General features: G+C 35.0%; 1 protein-coding gene across 3 annotated transcripts in view; it reads right to left on the reverse strand.

Annotated features, from left to right (window-relative positions):
- The window catches only part of ZDHHC15 (zDHHC palmitoyltransferase 15), a 180421-nt gene that overhangs the window by 60283 nt on the left and 97389 nt on the right, over positions 1-22749 (reverse strand). For 2 of the 3 annotated variants that reach the window (XM_081125835.1, XM_081125837.1), the window contains exons 4-7: positions 10701-10821; positions 5006-5075; positions 3445-3477; positions 2596-2716 (exon numbers count right to left, since the gene is read on the reverse strand). In XM_081125835.1, the coding sequence (XP_080981961.1) occupies positions 2596-2716; positions 3445-3477; positions 5006-5075; positions 10701-10821 (345 nt within the window). Of the gene's footprint in view, positions 1-2595; positions 2717-3444; positions 3478-5005; positions 5076-10700; positions 10822-11741; positions 11922-22749 lie in introns of all 3 variants that reach the window. The other variant, XM_081125836.1, reaches the window with a different exon arrangement.

Consider the following 22749-nt stretch of genomic DNA (forward strand, 5'->3'; position numbering starts at 1 on the left):
GGTTCATGGCCCAGAATGGGAGATATATATTATTTATTTTTCATAAGGTAAAGGTCAATTTTCTATCAAAGTAGCTACACTTTAAGTTAATATTGATGGGTGAAACATAATCTGATGGTCTTTTGAATTCTTTATTCTAAAGGAGATATAGCTTCTCCATAGCAGGACTATAATAGACAGTAAGACATGGTACTATGTTTAAGATCAATGGGCTTTGAGTCAGATTCAAATCCTGACTGAAACTTACAAGCTGGGTGATCCTGAGCATGTCACCTAACTACTAGAAGCCTCAGTTTTATCATCTTTGTATGAGACTAACAATTCCTGCTTTGTCTACTTCACAAGGCTGTGGTGAAGATAAAATGAAGTAATAGATATAAAAATGCTTTGAAAATAGTAAAGTATCATACAAATGGATGTTGCTGTTCTTAGGAGCACAGCTAGTTTCCTTGATACATAGCTTTTAAAATAAATGTCAAATGAACATTCAGGGTGGTATGGTGATTGCAGGGGCGGGAGGGTAGAGGCGGAAGAGTGTATGGGGGAGGATAAATGGTGATGGAAAAAATAAAATAAAGAAAAAATAAATGGAAGTGTTTACATTTCATTTTAAGGGAGTCTCAATTTACACTGAGAAAGCCATCTCTAAACCACATTAAAGTGCTTTCTGTGAGGAGAAATTGCAAAGAAACATTTCTCTGAACTGTTAATGCCCTTTTCATTATGAGGACAAGCCAAAACAGGTTTCATTGCCTCTCTCTCATTTGTCAGTCATGCGCTAGTATATTGTGGAGAAGAAATGAAGGTATAGGAAAGGAATAGTCTATGTTCACCCCTGATATTGTTTGTGAATACTGACATAGTTCTGGTGATTGATTCATGTTCAAATATTATCTTTCTAGAGTTTAAAAACAAGCATATGTCAACCTGGTTGACATTTTCATATTTGATTATTGGCTGACTAGGAGTGCCAAAGGCAAAATGTGTAAAATATAACATTGTTTACTCAGCTGTAAGAGTAAAGAATAGTTCTTAAACAGTAGCCTGTTCTGTTAAGGGCCAAGTAAAGTCTATAGTGAAGATCAAGGTTGACACTTTGCCTAATGAATTGGATCCAGATTTTCTTTACTTTCAGGGTAGCAGCTCAGTGTGTGAATAAAATGCCAAACACATCACAGAAACTGGAGCAATAGATAAGAGATACTGTGCTGTGGAAAAGGGCCAATGAAGAAACACCAAGACGGTGAAGCATTTCATATTTGGGAAAAATAAAATATTGATGAGAAAACTTCATTTCTGTTTATACTTTTGTGTCTCTGAGTTGAAGATTTTAATATCTATTATATAATTCCTGATTCTTAAATTTATTAAATATCTGAGTGGATTAGCCAGTGTAAGGGAGAATGGAAAGCACATATCACTAAAATTTTCTACACTATATTTTCTACCCTAGTATAGATGAATCACTATTTAACAACTTAAATATCCTCAGCTACTTAGGTTGTCACTGCCTTGCCTTTCTACTCCCCCCCCCCCAGTTTATTATAATCCATATTCTGGTCACAGGATTCATGTTCTTTCCCTGCTGCTTTACCTCTCTACTTGAGGTGAGATATTCCTATTGTACAGGCTCTGGTGAAATTCCTAAAATAATCACTAGTAGCTCTGCCTACATCTGTCTTTTATTATTCAGTTCAGGCTAGACAATCCTCTTCATGGAAGGTTATGATGTCTTAGTAATGATACTAGAGTTATATGGAGGTAATGTCTTCTGGAGTCCACTGGCATGAAACAAAATAAAACAACATATTTCACTATATTGCTGGAGACCTTGTATACATATATAAACTGAAAATCTGCCTTCAGTTCTTTTGGAAATAGATGGGTTATGATTGATATCTTCAAGTAGAAGAAAGATGGAAGGAGGATTTCTTTAGATTTTATTATAATTATTAGAATCATATTTTGAAAGGTAGAGTACTTTCAACATCTGTTTCATTTATTTTGACAAGAAGCCAGTAAAGCAGGTAATACAGCCAGTATTAGAACCCCAGTGTTTGTTATACAAAATTCAAATAGTACTCCTTATTTCATTTTGGTCATATGTGAAGATGAATCAATGTCTTTTTCTTTCCCTGTAGGAATTTTGCAACTCTCCTTTGAACAAGGAATTTAAAAGTATTTTCTAACAATGAAGATGTACTTTGTTACCCCTTTTTCTTAGGAAACTAAGGATGTAGAATTTGTTTCAACATTTGTCAAGTGTATAATTGGTAAGATGTGAATTTTTAAAACTTGACTGGAGAAGTACATTGTAAAGAATCAGTAAGAGTCAGGAGGTTAGGTTCCTGCAGTCCTTAAAAAGATTTTCATATATAACAGAAACTTGTTTAACAGGAATCTTTATATAACAGCCTCCTGAATCTCAGAATATTCAATATGGGGAAATTGCTTTTGGTGCATTCCTTTCTGGTTATTTCCATATTAGCTATTTCAAATTGTAAAAAAATGATAAGGTAAACAATGTCACAGACAAGTAGGTGTGTGTTTGTGAGGTATTTTTGGGGGGAGGGGATTCAGGATTTTTTAACTTACTCTCCAGTATTTGATGAAATAGCTGAAGACTGTTGTAGCAATGTACAAGCAGTAGAGAACAGAATAACCTAAGAACTGAAGGAAGAATTTATAGTTGGAAAATCCAATGCAATTGTTAACCCTAAAAAAAAAAAGAAAAACTAATTTGAAATCAGGACCCATTAATTGAGAACACACTGATACATAAGTGAATTAAGCAATGGAAGTATGTTGTTCCTGCTGTGTTGTGTAGGAACTCAACAGAAATAAAACTCCAGTAGAAGGAACAAACTGGAAAAACAAGTTCATGTCTCACTTGTTTCTCCTTTCATTCACAAGCACAGAGACACCTGGCTAATCTAATTGTTCTGAACTGGTTCCTGACACACCCAAGCAAACCTAGATCTTGGATGCTAAAAACCTATTAAAATCTTAGCAACGACACCTAGTACAGTGTGGCATGTTTTCTTTGTAGTTAGATGATTTCAGACCGGTTCTCTAGATCAGACATAGAAAATTTGGAGAATTGCTGAAGTTAACAATCTAGAGTATTTCAAATATCAAGAGAACAAAAAGCAAAAAACTGAGTGTGTAATGTCAAAGAGAACTATTTGTGCTCTATTTCATTACTATGGCTAATTGCTAAAGTTAATAGACAAGAGACCCTTAGCTTTGTGACCCCAAGAATTCACTACCATATCTTTGGTGGTATATTGATTCTTGCTTTAAAATGTTAAGACCTCTGTCCTTCACACAAATAAAAAGTTCAGTGAATAGCAGAAACAGGCATGTTACAACTATGCTTTGTAAAGTAGGCATGTTGAGCAACTTTGACTCTTTTTGGAGGAAAGTAAAATAAAACAGACTTACCAAGGGCAATGATGGTCCATTTTTAAAACACATCTAAAAAAGGAGCAAAATACAGTGTGATAAGTAGGGCTATGGAAAGGAAGCAACACCTCATAATTGAACTCAAGTTCTCACCAGTATTTTTACATGGTGCCAGTACACTCATTCTTAGATTTCCACTATAGCTACTCTAAAGCTATTGTGTTCTCAGTTATTCCTAGAATTATCCAATCACAACAAATTGTAAGATCATGCTGGCAACAAGTTACATGCCTATAAGTCCAATCTTTAAAAGGTATTGAGAATTCTAGGATACTGATACAGAGAAAACGTCTAAGATATTGTCCTTCATTTTGCTCAATACTCAATTAAAAGTACAAAAGAAAACATATGGCTACAGTCTGTATTTGAATCAAGGGTAAGATAAAAACAGGTGGAACAAGCACCCAAGAAGAAAGATATGAAGACTATACTTATTAACATAAAAAGGGGGTTTTGCAAAGCTGGAACAATTAGAGTAACAAAACAAAGTAGTACTCAGTTATAACACAAAATGTAAAATGATTATCCACACTTACAAACCGATATAAATAAATATAAATAAATATAAATAAATAATAAATAAATAAATAAATAAATAAATAAATAAATAAATAAATAAATAAATAAAAGAAGGAAGAGAGACAAATATCCCATGCAGAAGAATTCAAAATAACTTATGTAGATATTCTACCTTCAAGGAGGGGGAGTATAACTCCTCAATTCTTTAGTGTGGGCTGCACAAATGACTTCCTTACAGAGTACAATATGGAAAGGGGGAGAGAGTAACTTGATAGTTGAGAAATCTGACAAATACTATGTCAACCAGATGAGCAAGATTAACATTACAGTGATAAGTCATATTTATACTATGTACCCTTGATATGATATAATGAGTTTGCACTTTACCTTTATGGTCTTCCTCCCCAAAACACATTACCTAAGTCTAATCTTGAGAAAAATATCAGAAAAATCTTAGCTGAAGTATATCTTACAAAATACTTGACAGTCCTAAGAGCTGTTAAGGTTACATAAAAGAAAGTGAAGCCTGAGAAAGCATCATATCTAAGAGGCGCCTAATAAGACATGACAAATAAAGGTAATGTGGTGTCTTGTATGGGATCTTGGAACAGAAAAAGAACATTAGGTGAAAACGGAGGAAATTTGAATAGAGTATGGATTTCAATCCAAAACAATGTATAAATATTTGTTCATTAATTGTAACACATCTACCATATTAATATAAGATGTTAATAACAAGGAACTTGGGTTTGGGATGTATGAGAATTATCTTTAAAATAATTCTATTCATCTAAAACTGTTCTAAAAGAAAATGTTTATTTTTAAAATGAGGTTTTATTTTTCTTTCTATCTTCAGAATAGTTTGAATCATCATCCCTGTGGGTGTGTTTAGCATGTGATCATTATGATTTAAAGGACATGCTCTTATCTAGAAATAGTTACATGCTAAGATCAGTCACATTATTTCTTGGCAACCATCAGTGGCCAATCTCAGTCCAGGGAAAATATGGCTGTCACTTACATAGCACAAACAGAGCAGTGGTGGCAGCGATCTGGCTTGATCAAATGGCACCGGTCACAGAATCTTACAGCTATAGGGAAAATAAGGTGGTTAGCACCGATTAGAGCTCAATGTGATACCATATATCTTCCTAGCCTATCTGAATGACTTGCTATACATTGACTAAACTCATTTCAAGTTATCAAGCAAAAGGTAGACTGCGTAAGAGAATTGTGCTATGTATGTTGTTTTCTGTTGTATCAGTCTTTTTTTTCCAAATACAAGGGAAAGTTCATTTGAGTCACAGAAGTAGAAAAGGTGAGCCAGCTGGGCTGCGTGGGCTCAGGAAAAAAGCTACAGAGGCAAAAGAAGGTCCCTTGGAGCTTAGGAGAGAGACAGCGGGTAAAGGTATTCGACTTAAGGGAAGAAGAGAGGGAAAGGTGACAGCATGATGCTCCAGATATAGATGATATATAGATGATAGATAAATGATAGATAGATGATGATGATAGATTAGATAGATAGATTAAAGATGATGATAGATAGATAGATGATAGATAGATGATAGATAGACGATAGATAGATGATAGATAGATGAGAGAGAGAGAGAGAGCTGGTGCCCTGGGGAAAGTAGAGGGTGGGGAAGGGTTCAGGCATACTAAAGAGAGAGAGAGAAAGAGTGAGCCCTATTGTATCAATCTTGAAAGCATCTTTTTGAAAATGAAGGTAAGGGGGAAAGTTTTCATACCTCAGGATTAGATATGATACCTAATCATAAGATTTTGTATTATAAAACACACTATACTGTCAACGGCTTGAGTGATCTTGGGAAAAACATTTAGCCTCTGTTTACTTCAACTCTTGTATCTAAAATCTATCTTCTGTTCTCAGACATTTTATTCTATGAGGTAGATAAAATTTTTAAAGCATGGAAAATATAGTGGTTCTTAGAATAACTGTTTGGAGAATGAAAGAGACATTCTAGAAATATTAGTTCAAGTGACCATTTCACAGATAAAGGAAGTAAAGACAGGAGTAAAACCAAGTGAATTATACAAGGTCACACAGTGAGTGGCAGGGCCTTGAGCAGTACAAGTTTTCTGAACCCATAGTTCAGGGTTCTCTTCACTCTATAAGTCTCATAAAAAAAATTATTTCTTCCTCCCTTCCCCCTTCCTTTCTAATTTATTTCCCTTAGATGAATGACATATTTTTATTTTTATTTAAAAAAATTTTCAATTACAGTCAACATACCATATTGTATTAGTTTTAGATGTACAGCATAGTGATTAGATATTTATATACCTTACAAAAGGATTACCTTGGTAATTCTAGTACCCAGCTGAAACAACACATAGTTATTACAATATAATTGACTCTATCCCCTATACCGTACTTTACAACCCCATGACTATTTTGTAACAACCAATTTGCACATCTTAATCCTTTTCCTTTCTTCTCCCATGACCCCAAATTACCCTCCTATCAAAATGTACTCTGTATCTATAAGTTTGTTTCTGTTTTGTTTGTTTACTTTGTTTTTAGATTCCCCACATAAGTGAAATCATATGGTACTTGTCTTTCTCTGTCTGACTTATTTCCACTTAGCATAATATTCTCTACATACATCCATGTTGTCACAAATGGTAAGATTTTATTTTTTTATGGCTGAGCTATATTCCATTATACAAATGTACTATCTATCTTCTTTATCCACTCACTTCTCCGATATGTAGGTTGCTTCCATATGCTGCCATAATGCTGCAATAGATATAGGGATGCGTATGTCTTTTGGAAAAGATATTTTCTTTTTCTTCTCATTTTCTCTGTGTTTATTGATAAAGTAAGACTGTGTTTAATGATATTAAGTGTAACAACTGAAATTATGAATAATTTGAGCTAATATAGTAAGTTCATCGAAAGTGTGCACAACTCCCCACACCTTTCCCTCTGGTAATGAACATACAGTTGTCTGTTTTTATGAGTTTCAGTTTTATATCCCACATATCAGTGAAATCATATGGGTCTTAGAGTTTTCAGTTAGTATAATATTCTCAAGGTCCATCCATGTTGTTTCAAATGGCAGTATTTCATCCTTTCTTATGGCTGAGTAGTATTCCATTGTGTACATGTTCATCTTCTTTATCCAATCATCTGTTAAAGGACACTTTGGTTGTTTCCATGTCTTGTTCAGCACGTATAATGCTGTAATGAACATATATCTTTGTAAATAAATGTTTTCAGTTTTTTTGGTTAAAAAAAATCTTCTCCTGGGTAGGAGAAGATTGCTGGGTCATATGGTAACTCCATTCTTAATTTTGAGTAAACTCCATACTTTTTTCATAGTGGCTGTACAAATTTACATTCCCACCAGCAAGGAATACAGGTTCCTTTTCCTCCACAACCTGTCCAACACTTGTTATTAATTTCTGTGTTGATAATAGCCATTCTAACAAGTGTAAGGTGGTATCTCATTTAGCTTTGATTTGCATTTCTCTAATAGTTAACCAAGTTGAGCATCTTTTCATATATCTGTTGGTCATTTCTATGTCTCTTCTGGCCCTCTGCCAATTTTTTAAATAAGATTGCTTGTTTGGTGTTGAGTTGTATGAGTTCTTTATATATTTTGGCTATTAATCCCTTGTTGGAGATACTGTTGCAAATATCTTCTTCCATTTGGTTGGTTTCTCTTTTTGTTTTGTTGGTGATTTCTTTTGCCATGCAGAAGCTTTTTAGTTTGTATAGTCCCATTCATTTATTTCTACCTTTACTTCCCTTGCTTTTGGGGTCAAATTCAGAAAATCTTTTCTAAGACCAAGGTTCATAAATTTAGTACCTATGTTTTCTTCTATGTAATGTATTGTCTGTATATTTAGGTCTTTGATCCACTTTGAATTAATTTTTGTACATGGGAACAAACTCGACTCTAGTTTCATTCTTTTGCATGCGACTTTCCAATTTTCCCAGCACCATTTATTGAAAAGGCTTTCTTTTCTTCATTGTAGGTTTTTGACCCCTTTGTCAAAAATTTATTTGTCTATATACATGTTTTAATTCTGTGATATCAGTTGTGTTCCATTGGTCTGTGTACCTGTTTTTCTGCCAATACCATGCTTTTTAAATTATTGTTGCTCTGTAGTATAATTTTATGTCAGGTAGCATAATACCTCCAGCTTTGTTCTTTTTTCTCAGGATTGTTTTGGTTATTTGGGGTCTTTTGTGGTTCCATACAAATCTGATGATTTTTCTATTTCTTTAAAAAAATGACATTGATATTTTGATGGGGATTGCATTAAATCTGTATATTGTTTTGGGTAATATGGCCATTTTAACTAGGTTGATTCTTCGAACCCGAGAACATAGAATATCTTTCCATTTCATTGTGTCTTTTCCCATCTTTTTTAATGTTTTGCAGTTTTCAGTATAAAGGTCCTTCACCTCTTTTGTTGATTCTTAGGTATTTTATTATTTTTTTGCAATTTTAAATGGAGGGTTTTTCTTCATTTCTTTTTCTGAAATTTCATTCTTTGTTTATAGGAATGCACTGGATTTTTGTACATTGATTTTTGTATCCTGCCACTTTACTGTATTTGTTTATTGTTTCTAATATATTTTTGGTGGAGTCTTTAGGGTTTTATATATAAAGAATCATGTCATTTCTCAAGGTGACACTTTCACTTCTTCATTCTCAATTTGGATACCTTTTATTTCTTTCTCTAGCCTAATTGTTTTTAAATATATGGTCAATGTCATTGCCCAGTGTAAGCCACCATCATCTCTCTCATAGAGGACTACAATAACTGCTGCTTATTTATTCACTCTTTCATTCTCTCCCTCCTCCACCCAATACATTTTCTACAGAAGAGTCGGGTGATCTGCTAAAATGTAAATCAGATCACATCACTTTCTACTTAAAACCTTCAGTGGATTTTCAACACCTTTAGAATAAAATCCAAACTCCTTACCATGGCCTGCATCATATGGCTTTAGCATACTTCTTTAACCTTAACTTGTACCACTCTCCTCCTACAATACTCCAGCTACACTGATTATCTGTCTTTTCTTCTCATAATGCAAGTTTGCTCCTGTTCCATGGCCTTTGTAGTTTCAGTTACTTTTTATTTTCAAGTCTCAGATCAAATGGCATTTCTTCAGAGACGCCTTCTATTACTCTTTACCATGGGGGCTGCAAAAAAATGCTTCAAGGATTCAGGAAGTAGGAAGTAGTGAGTGAAGCAGTCAGTTGGAGACTGTGTGGGAGGACGAGAATCCATGTCCTGTTTAGAGAGCAGTTACTACTCAGCTCTAGCTAATTTCTTCCATACAGAAATGCAGATTGATTGAGTTTTCAAGAGAAGCCAGAAATCTGGATTTTCGTTTGCTAATATTCTAATTGTTAAAAATCAGCAACAAATGCAAAGTTTTAAAAGACACAAAGATCAGACAAAATATAATTCTGAACCCAATGCATCCAATATGTCTCTGTCACCACTATTTTATCACGCCATTCTGTTTTCTACTGTCTGAAATTATACAATTTCATGCCTGTGTCTTTTTCACCATATATCAGTATGCCTGAAGACTTTAAAAAAATTATGATCATCATATGACATTAATGCTCTAACAAAACTAGCAGCAAGTCCCTTATATTATCTAATACCGAGACCATATTAAAGTTTCCCCAATTGTCATATGGGATCTTAATAAACATCTATCAAATAAGTAAATGATAAATGAACATAAATAACTAAAAGTATACTTCCTAAAGTTTTGAAACACAATCTTTATTTCAAAAGAGCCTTAGTTTTCAAATTTTAAAAAGGAAATAATTTGTTCAGCTAGTATTGTTCTATTCATACGGATAAAAACTAACAGTGAAACTCCACAGTGTATATTTACCCAAAAAATGAAGACATATCTCTCCACAAGTACTTGTACAAGAATTTACAACATCATAATATTTAAGCACCAGAAACAACCCAAATGTGCATCAATGTTTGAATGGGTAAACAAACTGTGATATATTCACACAATGAAATATTACTCAGCAATAAAGGTTATAAAATACACGACAATGTGAATAAGTCTCAAAAGCATTATACAATAAAGCAGACAAAACAGTAAATGCTGTATAAATTTATTTATATAAAATTCTAGAGCAGGTAAAACTAATCTATGATGGAAACATATCAGAATAGTGGTTATGTTTAGTGAGGTTTACTTGGAAGGAGCATGAGAGAACATTCTGGGGTGTGCTAAAGTTTATAGAGGTTTTGATTACACAAGTGTGTATATTTTTGGAAACACTGAATGGTATTCTTATGATTTGTGCATGTTTTTTTATATGTATATTTCAGCCTTAAAATAATAAAATATTTAATTAAACATGTACTGATATATACTACTTAGAAAATGCACCAAAAATAAAATTAGCTTTATAAATGGGTAGAGGAATGAGTTTATGAACAGATGTGTGATAAAACAATATAGTTAAATGTTAGTGGTAGACTGTAGAGGTGAGCATACAGATATTATTGTATAATTCTTCCATCTGGGATGGATGTTTGAAATTTTTTATAATAAAATGCTGAGAAAGACTCAATAGTGTTTTTCAGAAGAGAAGAGAAAAAAAGGGTTAGCCTGAGGATGTATATGACTTAAGACTTTCTGAGATATTTGCTGATCTTCCTCTCTAGTTGACTTTGGATGAACTGACCTCCACTCCCGGTCCTTGTGTAAACTGGTAGCTTCTTGGCAATATCAATGAGCATCTGCTTTTGGACCTCAGGTCTCTCTTCATTTTCATAACGTTCCTTGTCTGTATAGGACAAGTGAAACTGGAAGCAGAAATGAGAAGTAAGAATTTACATTCCAAGGTTCGGAAAAATTTTTTTAAGAACAACAATAATTATTTAGAAGAAAATATTTGTTATCTATCCTGAAGCTCTGGTAACTGGCTTATAACATTCTCTGGATAATTATCTCAATTAACTATCAGGCTTTTATCTCAATCTATATGATAGATGATTTTGTTTTATAAATAAAATAAAACTTAAATTAAGTAACTTAAGCATTGTTACACTCACTCAACCAGTAAGTAGCAAAACTAAGCCACCAACCTAGTTCTTGTGCCCTTTACACTCCATTACACTGCTCCAAAGAGGACAGACATATAAAAAATTGGACATATAAAAAATGGTCTATGTCATTAATCATCAAAGATATGCAAATTAAAAGAATAATGAGATATCACCTCCTGCCAGAATGGCTACCATCAATAAATCAACAAAAAACAAGGGCTGGTACTAATTCCAAGTGCATGGCAGACTAAGTAGAAGCTACGCTGACATTATCCCAGGACCAAACTGGAATTAACAAACAAAATATAAAAAATCACCCTAAATAACCAACTGAAGACTAGATGGAGTGAACCCTTATAACCAAAGATGTAAAGAGGAGGCCACATTGAGACTGGTAGGAAGTGCAGAGGCCTGAGAAGGCTGTTCAGGCTCCCACACACAGCACCTGAAGTTCTGGAGGGGTATCTCACTTGTGGGGGGGGGGGTCCCCCTGAGAAGTCTTGGGTCTAAAACCAAAACTGGGTTTCCCAGCTCAGAGCACCAGAATTGGGAATGGTGCCCACATAACATCTGGCTATGAAAAGCAGCAGAGTTTCTGTTTGCCATGGAGAAATGGCTGGAAATGCAGGTACCCTGTTAAAGGGCCAGTTCACAAAATGTTGTGTGCAGCCACTCACCTTGGGTTCCAGCAGAGGGAGGACAGAGGCAATTACAGCTGTATGAGGAGATTCCTGGGTTGGTGGCTCTGAGAAGAGAGCTTGAGGGGAAAGCTGTCTGGATCCTTGTGCTGAGTCATTCCGACTTACTACAGAGGCCATCAAAATTAGGCAGATTTTTACCATCCAGGCATCTTTAGCCTGCAGGAAAGCAATTGCCCAGCCATCGGAAACCATCTCCCCTCCCCACCCCCATGGAATTTACACCCTGCTGAGCTCTATAGCTTGAGGCTCATTAAGTGACTGAGACTAGCAATGAGCTTGCAGGCAGTGGTGGATCTCTGGGTGCTTTAAGTCTTTACCTGACGTGCTTCTGGGCCTGGGTCTAGGAAAAGAAGACCTTGGTCCACAGCTTGGTCCTTTTTACATGTGTCCAGCCTCAGAAGGAGCCACAAGCTGTGGATCCCTGGTAGCTCCAAACATGGTACTGAGGACCACTCACAAGCAGTGACTGACATTGGCCTGCACCAGAGACTTTCCAAAAAGGCCCAAAACCAATAAACCTAGTGGCCAGATTCAGAAAACTACAGAGTAGAATCCAATAAGCTTCACAAGCAGTATATCCACAGGGAGATATTATCAGGCTCTAAACCTTGCTGATGTGAATTAGGTTTTTTGTGATAAGCACCTGCACAGCAGCCTGCATGCTGTTTTGGGTTGAGGTTCACAGTCTGCCAGCCTGAAAAACTAGCCCACACAGAAATGAGCCAATAGCAATCAAGAGTCCATTACAATAGGAAGGCCCAAAAAATGCACACAAGGGACAAAATTAGAAAACCCAAGACTGGTGATCTAAGACTCTGTTCCACTGAGTCCCACAGGTAACTTACTACAAAAGGTGACCCTATCAAGACTGGGAGTCTTAGCAGAATTATCTAATAAATAGAAACAAACCCAAACAAGCAGCCAAAATGGGGAAACAAGAAAACAAGCCCCAAATGAAAGAACAAGAGAATTCTCCAAAAGAAGAGCTAAATGAAATGGAGATAAGTAATTTGTAAGATATAGAGTTCAGAGTAATGATTATAAGGATGCTCAATAGCATGAAAAAAGATATAGAAACTGTGAAAAGAAACAGTTAGAAATGAAGAATGACATAGCAGAAATAAAGAATACACTGGAAGGAATAAACAGCAGATTACAGGAAGCTGAGGATTGGATCAGGGAGTTAGAAGACAGAGTAGAACAAATAACTCAATCAGAGAACCAAAAAGAAAAAAAACAATTAAAAATAAAGGACAGCTTAAGAGAACTGTGGGACAACATGAAATGTAACAATATCTGCATCATATGAGTGCCAAAAGGAGAAAAAAGTGAGCAGGGATAGAGAACCTGTTTGAAAAAGTAATGGCAGAACACTTTTCTAACATGGTGAAGGAAATGATCACACATGTTCAGGAGGCACTGAGAGTCCCAAGCAAGAAGAACACAAAGAGGCCCACACCCAGACACATCATAATTAATGTGCAAAAAAATTAAAGACAAAGATAGAATCTTAATGGCAGCAAAGGAAAAGCAATTGTTTACCTACAAAAGATCTCCCATAAGGCTGTCAGCAGATTTCTCAACAGAAACTCTACAGGCCAGAAGGGAATGGCCTGAAGTATTCAAGATAATGGAAAGTAAGGATCCAAAACCAAGACTACTCTATCCAGTAAGGCTATCATCAAAATAGAAGGTGAAATAAAGATCTTTCCAGACAAAAAAAGGCTAAAGGTATTTATCACCACCAAACCAGCATTGTAAGAAATGTTAAAGGAGCTGCAGTAATAATAAGAAATAGAGAGAAACATAGGCATAAAGAATGAAAATGGCAATAAATAAGTACTTATCAATAATAAGCTTAAATGTAAATGGATTAAATGCTCCAATCAAAAGGTGTAAGGTAGACAAATGGATAAGAAAAAGTGACCCATATATATGCTGTCTATATGAGACCCACCTCAGAAGAAAAGAATCACACAGGATAAAAGTGAAGGGATGGAAAAATTATTCAATTCAAATGGAAACGGGGAAAAAAAAAGCATGGGTAAGAATATTTTTATCTGACAGAATAAACTTCAAAGCAAAATCCATAACAAGAGACAAAGAAGGTCACAACATAATCCTAAAGGGATCAATCCAACAAGAGGATATAACCTGGGTAATCATATATGCTCCCAATATAGGAGCACCTAAATATATTTTTAAAAACTCTTGGAGGAATTTAAGGGAGAGATTTACAGCAATACAGACATAGTAGGGGACTTCAAATCCCCACTGACCTCACTGGATAGGTTTTCCAGAGAAAAAATTAACAAAGAAATAGTGATCCTAAATAACACACTAGATCACATGGATTTAATTGACATTTACTGAACATTTCACTCTAGAGCTGCACAATATACATTCTACTCTAGTGCACATGGGACATTCTCAAAGATAGACCACATGTTAGGACAGAAAATAATTATCTACAAGTACAAGAACTTTGAAATCATATCAAGCATCTTCTCAGATCACAATGGTATAAAACTAGAAATCAACTACAATAAAAACACTCGAAAACATTCAAACATATAGAGCCTAATAGCATGTTATTAAACAATGAATTGGTTACCAATAAAATCAAAGTAGAAATTACAAACTTTCTCAAAACAAATGAAAATGAACACACAACAACCCCAAATCTATGGGGCACAGTGAAAGCAGTCCTGAGAGGAAGTTCATAGCACTACAGGCCTACGTCAAGAAACGAGAAAACACTTGTGACATTAGAGGAATGGTAGTGAGAGAGATCCCTTTGGCCTATCCCCCTGAAATTTCAACAAGTTTATCAACTATAATTCAACAAAGAATTCCCTACTCAATACAGAGGCATGCCTGAGACACTCATGCACTGAAGCACCTAAAGGTGGGAAACCAGGAATAAATGGGGAGATGAGAAGGGAGGAAAGCTCAAACAGTGGCTGCAGACACAGCCCAACAGCTGGGAGCTCAAGACTTGCCCCAAAGAGGGGAGGAAGCAGGCGGCAGTAGGCACTTCCTTTGGCCAGGAGGAAAAAGGAGCTGTGGGGGCATTCTAGCAGGTCAAGCATAGAGAAAAATGACTGAGCCAGCAGATGCTTGACAGAGCACAGGATTCTGCCTCATGGCTGTCCTCTTGCACGGTGGTGATTCAGACAAAGAAATAAAACAACATACCCTTGCCTCCCCTTAGACTCCCAAAATTTGCCTCTCATTGCCTTTTATATCAGGTCGAGGAGCATATTATTAGTAAACTCAGAGCTATTGCAATAGAACCACTGTTTTTCTCTGTGTCTGATTCCCAGGTGGGGTACTTGAGGTGTGAAACCTTGGAGGTTGAGGTCGCCATTAGTGTGAGGGCAAAACAAACTCCACCCCCCAAACTGCATGGCTGTACTGTCTTTTGGAAGCCCTGGAAGTCAAGTCTGGAAGATCACAGAGGTAAAAAATTTTGTGATTCAGCACCATCTCCTGGAAAATAGTAGAAAGGCCTACTCAGAGCTGCTGCCTAAGGGCCATTAATATAAACATACATACACGCCTAAACAAAGAAGACCAGCAAACACCATGAATACCCATGGTAATGAGGATGCTCAGAAATAAAATGAAAAATCCCAGAAATGAAGCTGGAATACATGCAAATATGTGATATAAATGACAGAGTTCAACATTGCAACTCTGAAAATACTCAGCAATATGTGAAAAAATAAACACAGGAAATTCAGTGCACTCAGAAAAAGAATCAAGGAACAAAATAAGTACTTTACCAAAGATATTGAAACTTTAAAAAACAACCAATAGAAACCCCGGAAATGAAGCATGCAATTAAGGAGATTGAGAGTGAACTACTGAGCATGGCTCTGTCTAACCAGATGGAGGAAATAATTAGTAGTACCAAAGATAGGAATCTAGAAATGATGCAGAGGGAAGAGAGAGACATGGACATCAAGAAAAATGAATGAGCCTTATGAGAACTATTTGACTCCATCAGAAAAAACAACATTAGAATAATAGGCATTCTAGATAAAGAAGAGAGGGAGAAGGAAATGGTGAGTCTGTTCTAACAAATAGTGGATGAGAACTTCCCAAACCTATGGAAACAACTAGATCCTTGAATGCAAGAAGCAAACAAAACACCTAGTTACCTCAATCTAAAGAGGCCCTCTCCAAGACACATTGTATTAAAACTGTCAAAAATTAATGACAAAGAAATTCTCAAAGCAGCTAGGGAAAAGAAGGAAGTGGCCTACAAAGGAAAGTCCATCAGAATATCATTTGACTTCTCAGTAGAAACTCTATAGGCCAGAAGAGAGTGAAATCAAATAGTCAAGCTACTGAAAAAAAGAAATTACCAGCCATGAATAATATATCCAGCAAAAATAACCTTTAAATATGAAGGAGAAATAAGGCCATTCCCAGACATACAGAAGTTGAGGGATTTTATCACCAGAAAATCTCCATTGCAGGAAATATTCAAGAGGGTTATTCTACATGAAACAAACAACATAAGGTCACAACACTATGAGGAAGGTCACAAAAAAACTTATAGCATAAACAGGGATACATTTTGACAGCAAACACATAAAAGGGGAGTGGGTAAAGGTCTGGACTGGAAAAGGAGGACGAATATCAGATGCACTCAAAAGAAAAAAATCCTACTATATATATATATATATATATATATATATATATATATATATATATATATATGCAACTTCCTTTTTTATTTACCTAATGGTAACCACACACAAAACTCACAACATTAAGACACATATCTTAAAAAAAGAGAAAAAGAGTATGGAATACCACCAAATACAAATAAAAACAACAGACAGAAACACAAAGGAAAAGTAAGAAGCTGGAGGTGTCATGCTAGCTGATTTCAAATTATACTACAGAGCTATGATAATCAAAAGAGCATGGTATTGGCACAGAAACAGAAACACAGATCAGTGGAATAGAACAGAGTGCAGATATAAAACCACATGTATATTGGCAGAAAATTTTTGACAAAGGAGCCAGAAACACACAATGGATTAAAGATAGTCACTTCAACAAATAATGCTGAAAAAACTGGACAGCCTCATGCAAAAGAATGAAATTGGATTACAGTTTGTCCCCATGTAACAAAATAACTCAAAGTGAACAAAGACCTAAATTTGAGACCTGAAAAAATAAGTTACATAGAAGAAAACACTGATACCAAACTTATGGACCTTGGCCATAGAGAACATTTTATGAACTTGACCCCAAAGGCAAGGGAAGTAAAGGCAAAAATAAATGAATGGGACTATATCAAACTAAAAAGCTTTTGCACAGCAAAAGAAGCTGACAACAAAACAAAGGGGGGGGGGGGAGCAACAAGCTGGGAGATGATATTTGCAGACAGTAATTCTGACGAAGGCTTAATTTCCAAAATACATAAAGAACTCATAAAACTCAACACCAAACAAACAAACCACCCAATCAAAAAGTGGGCAGAGGACCCGAACAGACACCTCTCCCAAGAAGATGTATGAATAGCCAATAGATATATGAAAAGCTGTTCAACCTCACTAGCCATTATGGAAATGCAAATGAAAACTATAGTAAGATACCACCTCACACCTGTTAGAGTGGCTATTATCAACACGACAAGTAATAACAAGTGTTGGAGAGGTTATGGAGAAAAGAGAACTCTCATTCACTGCTGGTGGGAATGTAAACTGGTACAACAACTATGGAAAGCAGTCTGGCAATACCTCATAAAATTAAGAATAGAGTTACCATACGACCCAGCAATCCCTACCATATGGTCCAGCATTACCAAAAAAACTCAAAAACATGTTCAGAAAGTTATATGCAACCCTATGTTCATTGCAGCATTATTCACAGTGGCCAACACATGGAAACAACTGAAGTGTCCTTTGATAGAGGACTGGATAAAGAAGATGTGGTACATGTACACAATGGAATACTACTCAACCATAAGAAAGGATGACATACTGTAATTTGTAACAATATGGATAGACCTTGAGAATATTACGCTAAGTGAAATAAGTCAGTCAGAAAAAACGGAGAACCATATGATTTCACTCATATGTGGGACATAAAACAAACTCGTTGACACAAACAGCAGTGTGGTGGTTGCGAGAGGGAAGGGGGCTGGGGTTGAAGGGGGTCTTGGTATATGGTGACTGGAGAAGATATGACTTTGGGTGATGGGCACACAGAGCAATATACAGATATTATAACAGAGAAACCGACACCTGAATCCTCTATGGTCGTATTAACCATTAAATTTAATAAAGTGTTATTTTAAAAAATGTTGCACTGAACATTCATATAGGCATACAAAACCTGTTTATAATTTTCTGAGCCAAGACTAATTTTACATGTAAAACAAAGCCATATCCTTAAAACCATAAAGTATTTTCTTTATGGCTTTCAGAAATATAGGTATGAAAGTTTAAAGAAAAATTTTAAATGGAACTGCTCATTGATTTCACTGCTGGGAATATATCCGAATACACCTGAAACATTAACTTGAAAGAATATATGCACCCTTGTGTTCATTTCAGCATTATTTATAACAGCCAATATTTGTAAGCAGCCCAAGTGCTCATTAGTAGGTTAGTGTATAAAAAAGCTGTAGTACATTTAAACAATGTTACATTTACAAACACTCCTTGGCCTATATAAAAATGTATTCTTACCTTTTGCAACAGCAAGGGTGGACCTTGAGAGTATTAAACTAAGTGAAATAAGCCAGTCAGAGAAAGACAAATACCATATGATTTCACTTATATGTGGAATCTAAGGAACAAAATAAACAAACAAAATAAAAACAGACTCATAGATACAGAAAACAGACTGACAGGTGTCATAGTGGAGAGGATTTGGGGGGCTGGGTGAAAAATGTGAAGTGATAAAATAAAAAAATCAGACACAGACAATATTATGGTGATTGCCAGATGGAAAGGGGGGTTGGGTGGGAGGATATAGAAGAGGGCATAAGGGAGATAAATAGGGGCAGAAAGAGACTTGTCTTTGGGTGGTGAGTGCACAAAGCAGTATGTAGATAATGTGTTTCTAAAGAGTTGTACACTTGAAAACTGTATGATTTTATTAAAAATTGACACCCCAATAAATTCAATAAAAATAGAAAACCATACCATTTTTTTTAAACAATGATGAAGATATGGTCTTAAATATAAACCTTTGCAGTGCTTATCTAAATCCTGTCATCATCTCACCCAGTTTAGGCCTACATAATCCCAACCACTCATCATTTCTACTGGTCCAGAAGCTTCATAAATAGGCTGAATGGGTCAATTGTTTTTATTGAACTAAAATTCATATAACAAATTTTTTTAAGTGCTTATTTATGGTAGGAATTAATACATTCACAGTGTTGTGCAACCATCACCATTATCTAGTTTCAGGATATTTTCATTACCCCCACCAAAAAAACCCATACATATATTAGTCATTCTTCATTACCCCCATCTCCAGATCTTGGCAACCACTAATTTACTTTCTGTCATTGAATTTTCCTTTCTGGATATTTCATATAAGTGGTATCAATCATGTGGTCTTTGGTGTCTGGTGTCTTTCAATTAACATAATGTCTTCAAAGTTCATACATGTTGTAGTGTGTTTAGTAATGAATTATTTTTTATGGCTAACTAACATTCCATTGCATGGGCATAGTACTGTTGGTTTATCCAGTCATCCATTGATTATTAACCTTTTGGTTATAGTGAATAATGCATTGTGAACAATTGTGTATAACCATTTGTTTTCAATGATTTTTTTAAAGAAGATAGTAGTGCAACATCTCTATTTTATTTTTATTTTTCATTGATTTTTTTAGAAAGAGGAAGGGAGAGAGAGATAGAGAGAAATATCCATGTGAGAGAAAAACATCCTGCAAACACCCCAACCAGGGATGGAAACCGCAACCTGGGTATGTGCCCTAACTTGGAGTTGGACCCACCACCCTTTTGTGTACAAGACGATGTTCCAACCCAGTCACACTGGCCAGGGCTGTTTTCAATTCTTTTGAGTATATACATAGAAGTAGAAGTGCTAGGTCACATGGTAATTCTATGATTAACTTTATGCCAAATCACAAAACTGTTTATACTACACCAGCTGCCTTATTTTACATACCCAATAGCAATGTATAGGGATTCAGAGTTCTATACATCCACACACTTTCTTTTTCTTTCTTTCTCTCCCTTCTCTCTCCCTCTTCTTCCATCCCTCCCTTCTTCCTTCCTACTTTTCTTTCCCATCCTTGTGAGTGTGAAGTAGTATCTCATTGTAGTCTTGATTTGCATTACTGTGTTGAGTAACCTTTTGGTGTGTTGTTATATATTCTTTGAAGAAATGTCTATTCAACTCATTTGACTATTTTTAATTGGTATTTTTTGTATTTTTGTTGTTGAGTTTTAAGAATTCTATACATACTGGATACTTGGCATTTATTAGTTACATGATTTGCAATTATTTTTCCCCATTCTTTCAGTGGTCTTCTCACTTTCTTGATATGCTGTTTGAGGCACAGAGTTTTAAATTTTGATAAAGTCTAATTTGTCTATTTTGTTTGTTTGTTTCTTGTGCTTTTGGTGTTCTATCTAAGCATCCATTGCCAAATCCAGGTCATGAAGATTTTTTCCCTAGGTTTTCTTCTAAGAAGATAAGTGGTTTAGGTCTTACATTTTTGTCTCTTATTCATTTTTTCTTGTGATAAAAGATACACAACATACAATTCAACTATTTAAACTGTTTTTAAGACTACAGCTCAACGGTATGAAATACATTCACATTGTTGTGCAATCATCATCACCATTCACCTTCAGTCCTTTTTTCATTTTTCCAAACTGAAATTCCACACTCATTACACAAATCCCCATCATTCCTTTCCAAACCTCCTAAGAACCACCATTTTACTTTTTGTCTCTGTGAATTTGACTACTCTAGGTACAACGTACAAGTGGAATGATATAGTATTTGTTTTTTTATGACTGGCTTATTTTCTGCAGCATAAATTCTTAGCATAAATTCCTCAATGTTTATCCATGTTGTAGCATGTGACAGAATTTCCTTTCTTTGTAAGGTTGTATGTATATATTATATTTTATTAATCCATTCATCTGTTGATAATTATTGATTTGTTATCATCTTTGGCTATTGTGGATAATCTATGAACAATGTTGAACACTTGTGTAAAAACAAATATGTACAAATATCTCTTTGAGATTCTGCCTTCAATTCTTTTGAGTATATACTTAAAAGTGAAATTGTTGGATCATATGGCAGCTCTATTTTTAATAATTTGAGAAACCATCACGATGTTTTCCATAGTGGCTGCACCATTTTAGATGCCCACCATCACACAAGGGTTCCAATTTTTCCACATACTCACTAACACTTGCTATTTTTACTTTTTAAAAAAATAATAGTTATCCTAATGAATGTGAAGTAGTATGTCATGGTAGCTTTGATATGTAATTCCCTAATAATTAACGATGTTGAGCATTTTTATGTGCTTGTTGGTCATGTGTGTATCTTTTCATAAAAGTCTATTCAAGTCCTTTGTCCAACTTAAAATCATGATGTTGGTATTTTTGTTGTTGTTGTAGAGTTGTTCACATTCTTTCATATTTTGGATATTAACCTGTTGTCAGATATATAATTTGAGAATATTTTTACCATCCTATAGGTTGCCTTTTCACTCTGTTGGCTGTGTCTTAAAATGCAAAAGTTTTAAATTTTGTAGTCCAATTATTTATTTTTACTTCTATTTTTGGTGTCATATGTAAAATATTCTTGCCAAACCCAACTTCACAAAACTTATCTCCTATGTTTTCTTCTAATGGATTTATAGTCTTAGTTTTTTAGGTTTAGGTATTTAATCCATTTTAGTTTATTTTTGTATATGGTGTAAGGCAAGGGTCCAGCCTCATTATTTTGCATGTACACACTTTTCCTAACACCATTTATTCAAAGATCATATTTTTTCTCCATTGAATGATCTTGGCACTATTTTCAAAAAAATCATCTGATCAAATATGTGAGGGTTTATTCTAGGCTCTTTATTTCATTAGTCTTTGTGTCTGTATCCCACATTGTTTTGATTACTGTAGCTTTGTAGTATGTTTGGAAATGTGGAAGTCTCGGACCTCCAATTTTGTCTTTTTAAAGATTATTTTGGCTATTTGGGGTTCCTCAAAATTCCGTATTAATTTTTGTATGGAATTTTCCTATATATGTAAAAATATAATTGGGATTTTGATAGAGATTGCATTGACTATGTAGACTACTTTGGATAGTGATGACATTCTTAACATATTAACTCTTCTTATACATCAATATGGGATGTCTTTCCATTTATGTCTAATTGTTTTCATTCTTTATCATTAATTTTTGATAATTTTAATACAATATGACTTGGAGGAGGCCATTTTTGGATTGAGTTAATTAGGTGTTACTTGTGCTTCTTGGATTTGAAGATATAGATCTTTTCATAGGTTTGGGAAGTTCACATCAGCTATTTGTTTGAATAAGCTCTCCTCTCTTTTCCCACTCCTCTTTTTCTGGTATACCTATTATTTTTATATTGCTCTTTCTGATGAGTCGGATAGTTCTCATAGAGTTCTTTCACTTTTTATGTTCAAGTCTCTCTTTTCTTCCATTTGAATCATTTCTAGATTTCTGACTTTGATATCACTAATTCTTTCTTTCATCTGGTCTGCTTTACTTCCTATGCTCACTAGTTCATTCTTGAAATCTTTTACTGAGCTTTTCATCTCTAGAGTTTCTATTTGGTCCTTTTTTAAAGTTTCAATCTCTTTGGTAAAGTTCTCATTTTGTTTGTTGATTTGGTTTCTGAGTTCATTAAACTGTCTGTCTGTATTTTCCTGCATCCCATTGAGTTTTTTTAAAACTGCAGTCTTGAATTCTCTGTAATTTAAAT

This window comes from Miniopterus schreibersii (assembly GCF_964146895.1).
Source record: "Miniopterus schreibersii genome assembly, chromosome: X".
Classification (NCBI taxonomy): domain Eukaryota; kingdom Metazoa; phylum Chordata; class Mammalia; order Chiroptera; family Miniopteridae; genus Miniopterus; species Miniopterus schreibersii.